We start from the raw sequence: 14,569 nt of genomic DNA, 5'->3' as shown, positions 1-14,569 counted from the left end.
AGGGCAGGTTATGAACGGATACGGGACTACAACTCTTAAAAAAAAGTGATTCCCCCATTTAGATAGACCACAAATATCAAACAAGTAAGAGTTTCTAAAATGTGTGTGTGCGTGCGGGTGAGTGAGTGACAGACAGTAGTGCCCGTAGGCGGCCCTTGCGACACTAGTCAGCCGGACTCTGGTCTATAGTATTTACATGTCATCATGACAAGTCCTCTGCCTGAAGGAAGAAACATTGGATTTCAAGTCTTCCTCATTAACTTCTCAAGTTCCATATGAAGAGCAAAGTGAGTAAAAATCCATATTTTTATGTATGATATTATTATCAGATTTTCCTGAATATATTGTGATTTTTGTTTTTAGAACGTTTCTAGAATTAACTTGAGGGTTGATGAGAAAGTGAAGCCATATACAGATTTAGAAAAGAAAGCAATGTACGGAGGGGCTGGGAAAGGAAAGTCTTCCCTTTCTGATCTGTTTCCTCTGTCAGATTCGGACGACCACGTGTGTCCTCCTATTTCTATTCACAAGTCTTGGAGTATGCTCAGGAGGATTTGGAAATCCTGTCACAGATGACGTGAGCAGGCTGATGTTATTGGTAAGAACTTATACATACTCTAACCTGAACTGTACTATGCAAACCTAGTCTGGTGATTATTTTGAGTTTATTTTGTCATAAAAACTACTTTAAATCTCTTCTTTTGATACAGAAAAATGGGCCAAATAATCCTAATTTATTTTTACAGAAACACAATATTCCAAAGGATTATAACATTTCTATGCATTATATTCCCAAAGAGAGGGTGAGTAGAATTTCTCAAGAACAAAACATCATGCAGAAACTTTTAGAAGGAGAGAAGTTGGGTGGTCTTAAACTTTGGCAGCATTTTTGTTGAGGAACATTTTTGTTTTATTTGGAATCTGTAGATTGGAATCATATGTAACCTAGTCGGTTTTCTCCCTTTTCTTACTCCAGAATGGTGTGTGCTGGGTTCTACTGAATATCTATCCACTGGAACAAAGCCTCAGGGAACTGGCCCGGGTGTTTGGTGCCATTTCTTCCAACAAAGATAATATTATGATCTTCATCACCATGCTGCAAAATCTACGCTTCAAATTTGATCATGAGGAGCTGGTAATGCCTGTCAGTTCTGCCAAATGTAGATTCAGTTACTGTAGACCCAGTTACTGTAGGCCCAGTTACTGTAGACCCAGTTACTGTAGACCCAGTTTATTGACTGTATTAAGTGGTGCAACTATCCTGATGTTTACTTTGCTTGTCTGTATTTCCAGGAGGCAACAATGCAAGTCTTTAAATGCCACTATAGGGCGGTCAAATGGCCGTCTGGGCAGTATTTCGACTATATCAGAGACATTTTGAATTCTGCAGCTCAGGGAGAAGGAGGATTCCGCTGTGTGCCTCCACCCTGCCCTGCCCCTACTACACCAGGTAAGAAACACGCCCCAACACATAGTATTGATTCAGCCCCAACATACAACATTTCTGAAGTCTCTTCCTCACAGAGTGTGTTGTTGTCTCTCTCAGGAAGTGAAGCACAAGACCATGAACAGACTCGGTCAAGGGGGAGTCTGCTGTCCCTGCTTCCGATCCCAGTCACAGCCTGCGTGTTCCTCATTGTGTGGGCGGTAAGTTAACAATGTGGATGGCTTGCTCAGGCTGTATGACAGTGTCTGGTCCAGAAGACCTACAGGGTATGCAGACTCTTGTTCCAGCCCAGCACTACTACTACACACCTAAATGAACACTTCAACTAATCATCAAATGTGTTAGTACTTGGCTAGAACAAAAGCCTGCACACTGGCTCTCCAGGATTAGGACTGAAGAGCACTGGTGTATGTATTGGATGCTTCAACGTGATACTCTGTTCCACAGATTAAATCTAGAAGAGGAGGCTCCCCAGAGAGTAACCTTGAGAGAGGCCATAGAAGGCTGTCCACTGATGTGGAACGGACCATAACCATCCCTATTCCACCAGTCACCAGTCCAACTGACACACCAGTAATGGGGGAAGCCTGATCACCACTGAGGGAGCAGAAGAAGCCAACATCAAGCACTGCATAGAGATCAGAAAGCTCCCCGTCTGGACTGGTGTCACTCTGGACTGGTGTCACTCTGGACTGGTGTCACTCTGGACTGGTGTCACTCTGGACTGGTGTCACTCTGGACTGGTGTCACTCTGGACTGGTATCTCTGATTCCTCTTGGGTGATATCCCTGAGAGAACAGAGCTGAAATCTCTTATTTGGTATCTTTGACATATCGGAGCTGATATCTCTAAAATATATGGGCTGATATAGGGGTCTCACTTAAACAAGGGACAATGGCGATAAGACATTAATCAACCGCTTACTAGAACTATATCATTTGGACTGTCATATATTTTGACACAACACCATGTATCACAGGTTCCTACCTTGTCTATGTCTGTCTAATCAGAGATTTTGTTATTACACAACATCAGAGACATTCTCTACTGAGACTGGACTTTGTTGTTGCCTAAATATCTATCGCTGCTGTGTGGCCACAGAGTGTGTGCTGACACTTTTTTGTCTCACCCCCTCTTTGAGTCACATCATCAGTGTGTGTGTGTGACCACAGTATGACAGTTTAACTGCCAGCTGTGTGTGTCTGTGTGTGTCTGTGTGTGTGTGTGTGTGTGTGTGTGTGTGTGTGTGTGTGTGTGTGTGTGTGTGTGTGTGTGTGAGTAAGCTACCCTGCTCTGGATGATCTCAGTGAGGGCCATAAGAGGGGCTTGTTCTCGTCACAAAAGAAATGAGCCGTAGGCTGAAGGAAATACCAGTTCCATGCTAACTGACAGAGACAGATCCTTATGAATCAAAAACCGTTTGATCCTCAATCCCCAGACAGCAGGAAATCAGGATTATCTGCCATCTCCTCTCATGCTGCACTATCACACGCATTATGAAGCCTTCTCACTGGGCACAGACGTCAATTCAATGTCTTTTCCAAGTTGGTTCAACTTAATTTTATTGAAACGATGTGGAAACAACGTTGATTCTACCAGTGTGCGCCCAGTGGGATAGGACTGACTGATTTCAAGCATAAGTTATGGCTGCTTTTTAACTCCCCTCTAGTGGTCAGATACAATAACTATACTTGGTTCACTCAGCACCTGCAGTAGATCCCAGCTGTAGCAGTACAGTCACTATGCAGTCTGACTGAGGGAGGTTTTGTATGGCTCTGTATCACTGTGGAACACCTAGACACTTTATGTAGATAGTGTAGGTAGTGTAGATAGTGTATGTAGATAGTGTGTGTATGTAGATAGTGTAGGTTGTAGATTGTGTATGTAGTGTATGGACTGTAGTGTAGATAGTGTATGTGGAGTAAATTATGTAGATAGTTTATGTAGTGTAGATAGTGTATGTAGTGTAGTGTAGATAGCGTATGTAGACAGTGTATGTAGACAGGGTAGATTGTGTAGGTAGTGTAGTGTAGATAGTGTATGTAGCTAGTGTGTGTAGCTAGTGTGTGTAGTGTAGATCGTTTTTGTAGCGTATATAGTGTATGTAGACAGTGTATGTAGATAGTGTAGATTGTGTATGTAGTATAGGTAGTGTATGTAGTGTAGATTGGGTATGTAGTGTAGGTAGTGTAGTGTAGATAGTGTATGTAGCTAGTGTAGATAGTGTATGTAGTGTAAATTATGTAGATAGTGTATGTAGTGTAGGTAGTGTAGATTGTGTATGTAGGTAGTGTAGATAGTTTATGTAGTGTAGATAGTGTATGTAGACAGTGTATATTGATAGTGTATGTAATGTAGATAGTGTATGTAGTGTAAATTATGTAGATAGTGTATGTAGTGTAGGTGTAACAGTGTAGGTTCCGTCCCTCTCTTCGCCCCAACCCGGGCTCGAACCAGGGACCCTTGCACACATCAACAACTGACACCCACGAAGCATCGTTACCCATCGCGCCACAAAAGCCGCGGCCCTTGCAAGGCATGGGGAACAACCACTTCAGGTCTCAGAGCGAGTGACGTCACTGATTGAAACGCTATTAGCGCGCACCACCGCTAACTAACTAGCCATTTCACATCGGTTACACTCACCCCCCTTTTGACCTCCTCCCTTTTCCGCAGCAACCAATGATCCGGGTCATGGCACCAATGTAACAGTGTAGGTTCCGTCCCTCCCTTCGGTACCAGGCTAGATAGTTAATGTACTACAGATTACTGCTGGTTTTACAGTTCAGATAGACTGTCTGTCCTGGTAGAACAGTTTCCACTGCAGGAGTCTGAGTCACAGTGTACTGTCCTCTGGATTCTGAAAACTGAATAAAAACATTTCTATGAATGAAATATTACATATAGTAATGAATAGTTCTGAATATAAATATTATTACTGATATACATTACTGTTGTGTAGATTTAATTCATTTTCAACAATAAATTCAGCAGATGAAGATGGTGGTAAAAGTCATGGTTGATGTGGGTTCTGTTGTCATGAAGGACAGCTCTCAGTCATGAAGTCTTAAACTCACAGGGCTGTAAACACTCAGAGCAGGGGAGATGCATTATTCAAATGAATGTTTCAAATATATTTCCGTTTCCAAGGCCCACATCTGTAGAATGTATTTTATCCTGCATGTGCTCATTTTTATAACATCAAACAGCAACTTTTTAATCATATCACTAATGTATGACGTTTGTTAGGCACACCACCATTATATCGTTATTCTGATGATGATCAGATATAATGAACTGTCTGTTCACTCATGCTTGGACTCTGATGTAAGTTCCTCTAATCAGTTAGTGAACACTTCTCTAAACTAAAGCTGGTAGGATTCCTCTGGTAGTGTTGTCTGTCCTCTGTGACTTTACCACCACTGTTAAATCTGAGATCAACATGTTTAATAAAGGAATATACAACATGGATCACTATCACTACTGCTGCTGCTGTTGTCTTTCATATGGACAATATGGAGGAATACTAGCAACACTGATCTAATGCTGGACTGTACCTCCAGACTAGGAGAAAACCTGATACACAGAGGAAGGAAAAAGGACTAATATCTGGATTTAAGATACAATTCATATTTGTATTATCTTGAAACAACTTATGTGAAGTGTTTGTTTTACCTGGAAGATGTTAAAGGGTATTTGTGTTGATTATGATTCTGTATGAATCATCTTCACTGTCACAACTGCAACATCACAGCACAGAGAGGTTTTTGTACGAGCAGTAATAGGGATTGTATCACTGTGGAGGACTTTTGGTAGCGGCACCAGACTTGATGTTGGAAGTAAGTAAACAACACAATTAACTGTTTTATTCACCTTTTGATGTTGTGAGTCAATTTCTCTATCAATTTAGCCTTTATAGTGAGGATATTTTTCAATACTTTTTTTGTGATAAGAGTGATTAGTCTACATTTTAGATTAGTTGTATGAATAAACATACGTCACCTATTAGGAAATGTACAGGAAAAAGTAGGTTTTGCTAAATGTTAGAAAAAACAAAACAAAAAACGATTTATTTAAAATGAAGAAGATAAAATAGTATTTGGCAAGTATTCATACCATAGTGGAGTTAATTATTTGAACCACAGACTACAGAAATTCAGCTTCCCCAATGGTCAGGAGGTTTTTGTACCAGCAGTAATAGGGATTGTATCACTGTGGTTGACTTTTGGTAGCGCCACCAGACTAGATGTTGGAAGTAAGTAACAATCTCTCTTGATATTTCTTTCTGATTACACTTATTAAGTATGCTAATCTTAAATTCTATACAAATATTGAGATTTTAGATTAAAAAAAATATCTATGCATTGCTTTGACTGAGACTTCTTTCAACAGTTTATTGAATCAAAATGTTAAATTGTAGGCATTTATTTATATGTCTGATTTGTATGATTGCAGAATATAACTCTTAAATCTGGTATAATAACTATTTAATAGTATTGGATATTGTAGTCATTATTGTTGCATTGAGTTCATGGTAGCCTTCACTGTTAGTGTGAATACAAAGGGTCTCAGTTATGTTTGTAACTGACTTCATGATCTAAAATGGTTGATATTTTATAAAAATGAATTAACGCTCTAATTCTGCAAATACTATAAATATGAGTAGGCTATTTTGATCAGATCCATTCCTAAACAATATCTGTATAACATGTATAACTGACACCGTATGACTAGTAACTCTAGTTATTTAACCACTTTATACTTGTTTGGTTCATAAATCTGCTGTATAATATTACTTTAGTGTTTTCTCCACATCTTTTAAACAATCTAACTTTTATATTCATATTTAGAGGGCATTTCCAATTCACTTTATTTTGATGTGTACTTTCCTGAAGATAATCTCTTGCTGTAGCTGTACTTGATGTAGTTACTTAGTTGATGTGTTCTATTTGTTCCAGGTAACAGTGCCCCCACCCTCACCGTCCTGCCCCCCTCTAGTGAGGAGCTGTCCAGTACAACAACAGCCACACTGACGTGTCTGGCCAACAAGGGCTTCCCCTCAGACTGGACCATGAGCTGGAAAGTGGATGGGACCAGCAAGAACCAGAAGACCAGTCCCGGGGTCCTGGAGAAGGACGGTCTGTATAGCTGGAGCAGCACCCTGACTCTCACTGCCCAGGAGTGGACCAACGCAGGAGAGGTGACCTGTGAAGCCCAGCAGAATTCCCAGACTCCAGTCACCAAGACCCTGAGGAGGGCTGACTGTTCTGGGTAGGACCCCTCAGTCACACCCCTGTGGAGAGAGGCTGCTGGTTCCTCTGCTTTGACTCTGTTCTGAGATCAGATGTTCTCTGTCTTATTGATCACTGACATGTAGACTGACAGAGGGCTTTGCTTGAGTTCATGTGTCAATCCTCTCTGTAGACTGAGGTTGTATCAGTGTTAGATTTGATGTGTTCTGTTTTATTACTATTAGATACTGTAGGAATGATTGCTTTGATGCCTTGATTAATAAATGAAAATAAAGACTTCTCTTTGGAACAAAGCTTTTTGTTGTTGTCAGTAATTAGATTTTAGTCTTAAATGTTGAATGAAATAGAAATAGATTCATAAAACGTATCAGACCTAAATGTCATTGCTTAGTTATTTAGGTTCTCACTTGAAACAAGTTTGTCATCAAACTGTAGTTCATAGCAACACAAGATACTACGATGTTTACAGATTAACAGAAGGTCTATCCACTTGTAGTAGATTGTACGCTTTATTAATATTTCCGAAATGTTTTTGACCTGCTTGACTTCTAGACTTATAAAGACAGTAATCTAACATGTTATCGATATATTGGACTCTCACCAATGTGATCATACCTGCATTTAGCCCACCTGGGGACAGAGTGAACATCTGGTGACAGTGCTGCTCTATTCTGGCACGAGCAGAACCACCCAGCCCTGTCTATGTAAATTTCAGTTTCACTCCCACAGTTCCCAGTCTAGTTTCAATTTCACTGCCTGGACTGAGCCAGATGGATGGTGGACTAATTTTACTGTAACCTCTATGACGGATTCAAGGAGGGGGACATTCTTACAATGAATAAACCACCATTTAATAGATGACATATAAGATGGGTATTACCAAAGACAGACATTGAAAGTTACTGACATGTGTCTAATGTCTGAGCTCCACATCTTTTTACTTTCATACAGGGGAAGTAGGGGCTGAAATGTTTCTAATTTTAATTTGCAAATGTTTTGACTTTTGTAACTCGGTGGGGTTACTTTTTATGTTTACACTTAGGTGTCATGACAATATAGCAATAATCATCTGTAATTTAATCAGGATGATGATGACGACAGAGAACATTTTATCTGAATGATCGCTTTCTAATCATATTGTCACATGCCAGAGTTCATATCCTCTACTGATCAGTGTTCCATGTCACGATCTCTGCCAACGTAGCACCTGCGGTACGTCCCAGCTGTAGCAGTACAGTTGCTGTGCAGTCTGACTGAGGGAGGTTTTTGAATGGCTCTGTATCACTGTGTGAACACTGGTCCACTGTGGAGACTCTGACAGTAGTAATCTCCTGCATCTTCAGCCTGGACTCCACTGATGGTCAGAGTGAAGTCACTCTCAGATCCACTGCCATTGAACTAAGATGGAGTCCCAGACTGATGAGTTTAGGAGTTCCTCCAGCTTTTTGTTGATACCAGGCTAGGTTATTTCCATGCACATTACTGCTGGTTTTACAGTTCAGAGAGACTGTCTGTCCTGGGAGAACAGCTTTCACTGCAGTAGTCTGATTTACAGTGTACTGTCCAATTGATTCTGAAAAATGAATTAAAAACACAAATCATTATAAAATGTTCACCCTCTATCATCCAGAAAGCGAGGTCAATACAGGTGCATCAAAGCTGGCAATGAAAGACCAAAAAACAGCTTCTATCTCAAGGCCATCAGACTGTTAAATAGCCATCACTAGCCGGCCTCCACCCAGTAACCTGCCTTGAACTTAGTCACTATCACTAGCCGGCTCACACCCTGTTACTCAACCCTGCACCTTAGAAGCTGCTGTCCTATCTATGTACATAGACATGGAATCACTGGTCACTTAAATATTGGAACACTGGTAACTTTTAATAATGTTTACATACTTTTTAAAAACAAATTTCTTATGTACAGTGCCTTCGGAAAGTATTCAGACATCTGGACTTTTTCCACATTTTGTTACAGCCTTATTCTAAAATTGATTAAATAGATTTTTTTCCCTCATCACTCCACACACAATTTTTTTTAAGCTTGGCACACATGTATTTGGGGAGTTTCTCCCATTCTTCTTTGCAGATCCTCTCAAGCTCTGTCAGGTTGGATGGGGAGCATCGCTACATATCTCTGGTCTCTCCAGAGATGTTTGATCGGGTTCAAGTCCGGGCTCCGGCTGTGCCACACAAGGACATTCAGAGACTTGTCCTGAAGCCACTCCTGCATTGTCTTGACTGTGTGCTTAGGGTCGTTGTCCTGTTGGAAGGTGAACCTTCGCAAAAATAAATACAAAAATAAATAAATGGCTGTGCAGCGACGCTCCCCATCCAACCTGACAGAGCTTGAGAGGATCTGCAAAGAAGAATGGGAGTAACTCCCCAAATACAGGTGTGCCAAACTTGTAGCGTCTTACGCAAGAAGACTCAAGGCTGTAATCACTGCCAAAGGTGCTACAACAGAGTACTGAGTAAAGGGTCTGAACACTTATGTAAATGTATTATTTCATTTTTATTAATTTTTTATTAGCAAAATTTTTTTTTTTTAAACTGCTTTTGCTTTGTCAATATGGGGTATTGTGCTTAAATTGATGAGAAAGAAAACATTTAATACATTTTAGAATAAGACTGTAACGTAACAAAATGTGGAAAGAGTCAAGGGGTCTGAATACTTTCCGAAGGCACTGTACATAAGAAATGGTTAGAGCTAGGTTTAGAGTTAGTAGATAGTTAGTTGAAATGTTACTAATAGTCTGTAGAGCACACTTTATTTGGATAGTCTGGATATTCCATCTGTAACTGCTCTACAGATGGTCACACACCATCTGTTGATAAGCAACTGCTGGCTAATGTTACAGTTAGGGTTAGGTTTACAATAAGGTTAAGGGTTAATGTTAGGGTTAGGGTTAATGTTAGGGTTAGGGTAAGGGTTAATGTTAGGGTTAGGGTAAGGGTTCATGTTAGGGTTAGGGTAAAGGTAAAGTGTAGGGTTAGGATAACAGTTAAGGTTAGAGTTAGACTAAGGGTAAGGATTAATGTTAGGGTTAGGATAAGGATCAAGGTTAGGGTTAGGATAAGGTTAGGGTTAGTAGATAGTTACTAACAGTCTATAGAGTATTTACAGATGGACTATCCAAAGAAAGTTTTAACTTTATATTGAGCATTTCTGGTTTGTTATTTATATTTTGGAGAATGATGAACATAATAACGTTGTTATTACATTGATAAAACTATTTCAAATTAAGAATAAAAAATGGTATTTGACGAGAATTCATACTGTATGAGTTCATGATTGAAATCATAGTCTAAAGAAATTAAAGCATTTGACTGGGGATTGCATCACTGTGGTACACTTTTTTTTAGCTGCACCAGACTTGATGTTGGAAATAAGTGGCTCACAAGCTCTCTTGATATTTATGTCTCATCACGAATTTAGTATTTCACTTTCTTAAACTCTGTCTCAATTAAAATATTACTATTTGAGATATTTGTATTTAAAAAATATAAACTCAGCAAAAAAAGAATAACAAGATTCAACAACTGAGACAAACTGAACAAGTTCCACAGACATGTGGCTAACAGAAATGGAATAATGTGTCCCTGAACAAATGGGGGGGGGGGGGTCAAAATCAAATGTAACAGTCAGTATCTGGTGTGGCCACCAGCTGCATTAAGTACTGCAGTGCATCTCCTTCTCATGGACTGCACCAGATTTGCCAGTTCTTGCTGTGAGATGTTTCCCCACTCTTCCATCAAGGCACCTGCATGTTCCCGGACATTTCTGGGGGGAATGGCCCTAGCCCTCACCCTCCGATCCAACAGGTCCCAGACATGCTCAATGGGATTGAGATCCGGGCTCTTCGCTGGCCATGGCAGAACACTGACATTCCTGTCTTGCAGGAAATCACGCACAGAACGAGCAGTATGGCTGGTGGCATTGTCATGCTGGAGGGTCATGTCAGGATGAGCCTGCATTAAGGGTACCACATGAGGAAGGAGGATTACTTCCCTGTAACGCACAGCGTTGAGATTGCCTGCAATGACAACAAGCTCAGTCCGATGATGCTGTGACACACCGCCCCAGACCATGATGGACCCTCCACCTCCAAATCGATCCCGCTCCAGAGTACAGGCCTCGGTGTAACGTTCATTCCTTCGACAATAAACGCGAATCCGACCATCACCCCTGGTGAGACAAAACCGCGACTCATCAGTGAAGAGCACTTTTTGCCAGTCCTGTCTGGTCCAGCGATAGTGGGTTTGTGCCCAGAGGCGACGCTGTTGCCGGTGATGTCTGGTGAGGACCTGCCTTACAACAGGCCTACAAGCCCTCAGTCCAGCCTCTCTCAGCCTATTGCGGTCAGTCTGAGCACTGATGGAAGGATTGTGCGTTCCTGGTGTAACTCAGGCAGTTGTTGTTGCCATCCTGTACCTGTCCCGCAGATGTGATGTTCGGATGTACCAATCCTGTGTAGGTGTTGTTACACGTGGTCTGCCACTGCAAGGACGATCAGCTGTCCGTCCTATCTCCCTGTAGTGCTGTCTTAGGCGTCTCACAGTAGAGACATTGCAATTTATTGCCCTGGCCACATTTGCAGTCTTCATGCCTCCTTGCAGCATGCCGAAGGCACGTTCACGCAGATGAGCAGGGACCGTGGGCATATTTCTTTTGGTGTATTTCAGAGTCAGTAGAAAGGCCTCTTTAGTGTCCTACGTTTTCATAACTGTGACCTTAATTGCCTACCGCCTGTAAGCTGTTAGTGTCTTAACGACCGTTCCACAGGTGCATGTTCATTAATTGTTTATGGTTCATTGAACAACAATGGGGAACAGTGTTTAAACCCTTTACAATGAAGATCTGTGAAGTTATTTGGATTTTTACGAATTATCTTTGAAAGACAGGGTCCTGAAAAAGGGACGTTTTTTTTGTTGCTGAGTTTATATATTGTCATATATTGCTGTTGACTGAGCCTTCTTTCAAATATTCTGGTATGATAAGTATGGTATCTGTTATTGTAGTCATCATTGCATTGAGTTTATGATAGCCACAATATTAATGTGAAGATAAATGGTATGCGTTATGTTTGTATCCAACCGCTTGGCTTCTGCAAATACTATTAATATGAGTTTTCTGATCAGATACGTTCCTAAAAACATATCTGTATGACAAAGTAATGCTAAAGTTAAACACGTCATGCTTGTATACTTTCTGCTTGTAATCTGTTTACTATCATATTACTGTTTGTTTTCTTTACATCTTTTAGCAATCTAACTTTTATATTCATATACAGTTTTAGAAGTCATTTCCAAAGTGCTTTGTTTTGATGTAATTGATGTGTTGCGTTTCTTCTAGGTAACAGTGCCCCCACCCTCACCGTCCTGCCCCCCTCTAGTGAGGAGCTGTCCAGTACAACAACAGCCACACTGACGTGTCTGGCCAACAAGGGCTTCCCCTCAGACTGGACCATGAGCTGGAAAGTGGACGGGACCAGCAAGAACCAGAAGACCAGTCCCGGGGTCCTGGAGAAGGACGGTCTGTATAGCTGGAGCAGCACCCTGACTCTCACTGCCCAGGATTGTATTCAAAACACAGGTCATCTTCAGGTGTTTGGATCATTGCACATCATCTCTATCCAGATTGGTTGATGGTTTTCCCTTGAGTTACTCAACAGTCAACATGTAGTTAATGGTCAGGAGAAACATTTAGTGATCAGTTATGATGTAAGGTCTTCTAGAAACAGCTCTAGTTTGACTCTATTGTTGTTCAGCTCTACTTCACACTGTGTCATTGTACTGGATCATCTCCTCCCCTCAGCACCTGCAGTAGGTCCCAGCTGTAGCAGTACAGTCACTGTGCAGTCTGACTGAGGGAGGTTTTTGTACAGCCCTGTATCACTGTGTGAACACATATTTACTACTGATGTAGTGTAAACTTTGACAGTAGTAATCTCCTGCATCTTCAGCCTGGACTCCACTGATGGTCAGAGTGAAGTCACTCCCAGATCCACTGCCACTGAATCTAGATGGAGTCCCAGAATAGAGTGTGTTCCCTGGGAGCATCATGAGTTTGGGGTTTTCTCCTGGTTTCTGTTGGTACCAGGATAGACACTGATGGCCCCATGACTGACCATTGTGACAATCACCATATACACTACTGCTGGTTTTACAGTTCAGAGAGACTGCGTGTCCTGGGAGAACAGCTTTCACTGCAGGAGTCTGAGTCACAGTGATCTGTCCTCTAGAGTCTGAAACAGAGAGACAGCAAATATTTGTATCACCAGGAATGAATGACACATTCTTAACAACTATCAGTTCACTCAGACTGATTAATTTTTATTATAGAAACATGGAACTTAATTGTATTCACCCTTGAAGCAGAGAGCAAGTGTCCAGATGAAGATGGTGATAGAAGTCATGGTTGTTTTGGGTTCTGTTGTCATGAAGGACAGCTCTCAGTCATGAAGTGTTAAACTCACAAGGCTATAAACCCTCCCAGATCACTGAAGCTTGTGCTGCCAATGCAAAGTGTTCTCTCTATGCAAACAGACTTTCATGGTCCCACAGGGAAACTGTAGTTGAAGAGATCTGTGTGAGCAGCTGACATTGAAAAAGGTTGAGAGCTGATTGTCCAGCCAATCATGGCCTTGATTGGTAAACAAGCCTCAGCTGGAATCATTTAAAGACTGAGAAGGTGCTGGAATATAGAAGGGTGTGGCATGAACAAGGTGTTGCGCTAACGGTCAGGAGTTTAAGAAATAAATAATTGATTTAGAGTTTAAACCTTAGACCACATCTCGACTTTATTATTCCTGTTTTATTGTTCAATCAGATCTGATAGATCAACTGGACAGGGTGATGGTTGTGCTATGTTCGTAAGGGAAGGTCTTGTATATCGTAATATACCTGTCCCATCTGAATATGAATGTGTGATGCTGGAAATATACATTGCAGGTAGTAATATTAAGTTGCACAATTTTTGTCTGTAGCAATGTGTGATGAAATATCAGGAGAATTGGGGTCTAGAGAGATATGGTGCGGCAACTTTAATACACATAATAGTTTATGGGGAAGCACACTGTCACGGTTGTCTTCATCCTCCGACGAGATAACGAAATCGTCATCGGAAAATGTGGACCAATATGCAGCAGGTACGTGTATGCTCATATTTAGATTTATTAACTTACAAAAAACAACTGAATACAAAATAACAAAACTACTAGAACTAACAAACGAACAACAAAACAGTCTGGCAAAGCCTAGGGCTGAACACAGAACAATCACCCACAAAACACAAACACAAACACACCCTCATTTATGAGACTCTCAATCAAAGGCAGATAGAAAACACCTGCCTTCAACTGAGAGTCCCAACACCAATTCACCAGACATAGAAACAGACATACTAGACTCCACATAGAAATACCTAAACAAACCAACACCCGGAATTACTAAAACAAACACCCTTAAACCAAACACACCACCCTGAACCACATAAAACAAATACCCTCTGTCACGCCCTGACCAAACTACAAACAATTAACCTTATATACTGGCCAGGACGTGACAGTACCCCCCCCTTAAAGGTGCTACCCCAGAAGCACCTTAAAAACAAAAATATACCCCCAAACAATACCTAAAAGAAAAATTCCCCCTTACTAAAGGGAGGGAAGGGAGGGTGGCTGCCGTCAACGACGGCACTGTGCTACACCCCCCCCTCCCCAACCCACCTATCTTGGAGGCGGCTCAGGTTCTGGCCGTTCCAGGCAGTCTGGGCAGTCTGGCGGTTCGGGGCGGTCTGGGCAGTCTGTCAGCTCCGGCAGGTCAGGGCAGTCTGTCAGCTCCGGCAGGTCAGGGCAGTCTGTCAGCT

At 41.4% G+C, this 14,569-nt stretch overlaps 1 long non-coding RNA gene and 1 gene segment (V, D, J or C); both read left to right on the top strand.

The window, feature by feature from the left end:
- Positions 1-1,401: 1,401 nt before the first annotated feature.
- On the top strand, positions 1,402-2,487 carry LOC115197929 (uncharacterized). The gene is made up of 3 exons (XR_003879115.1): positions 1,402-1,450; positions 1,547-1,647; positions 1,895-2,487. It is a non-coding gene; the product is annotated as an uncharacterized LOC115197929 (long non-coding RNA).
- Positions 2,488-5,459: 2,972 nt separating this feature from the next.
- On the top strand, positions 5,460-6,992 carry LOC115197974 (Ig kappa-b4 chain C region-like). The segment is given in 3 exon segments: positions 5,460-5,473; positions 5,593-5,702; positions 6,406-6,992. Coding segments are annotated over 3 exon segments (441 nt in total).
- The last annotated feature ends 7,577 nt before the right edge of the window (positions 6,993-14,569 follow it).

This window comes from Salmo trutta, chromosome 8 (genome assembly GCF_901001165.1).
Source record: "Salmo trutta chromosome 8, fSalTru1.1, whole genome shotgun sequence".
NCBI lineage: Eukaryota > Metazoa > Chordata > Actinopteri > Salmoniformes > Salmonidae > Salmo > Salmo trutta.
Note: the sequence above shows the minus strand (reverse complement) of the source record. Positions and strands in the feature narration are given on the sequence as shown.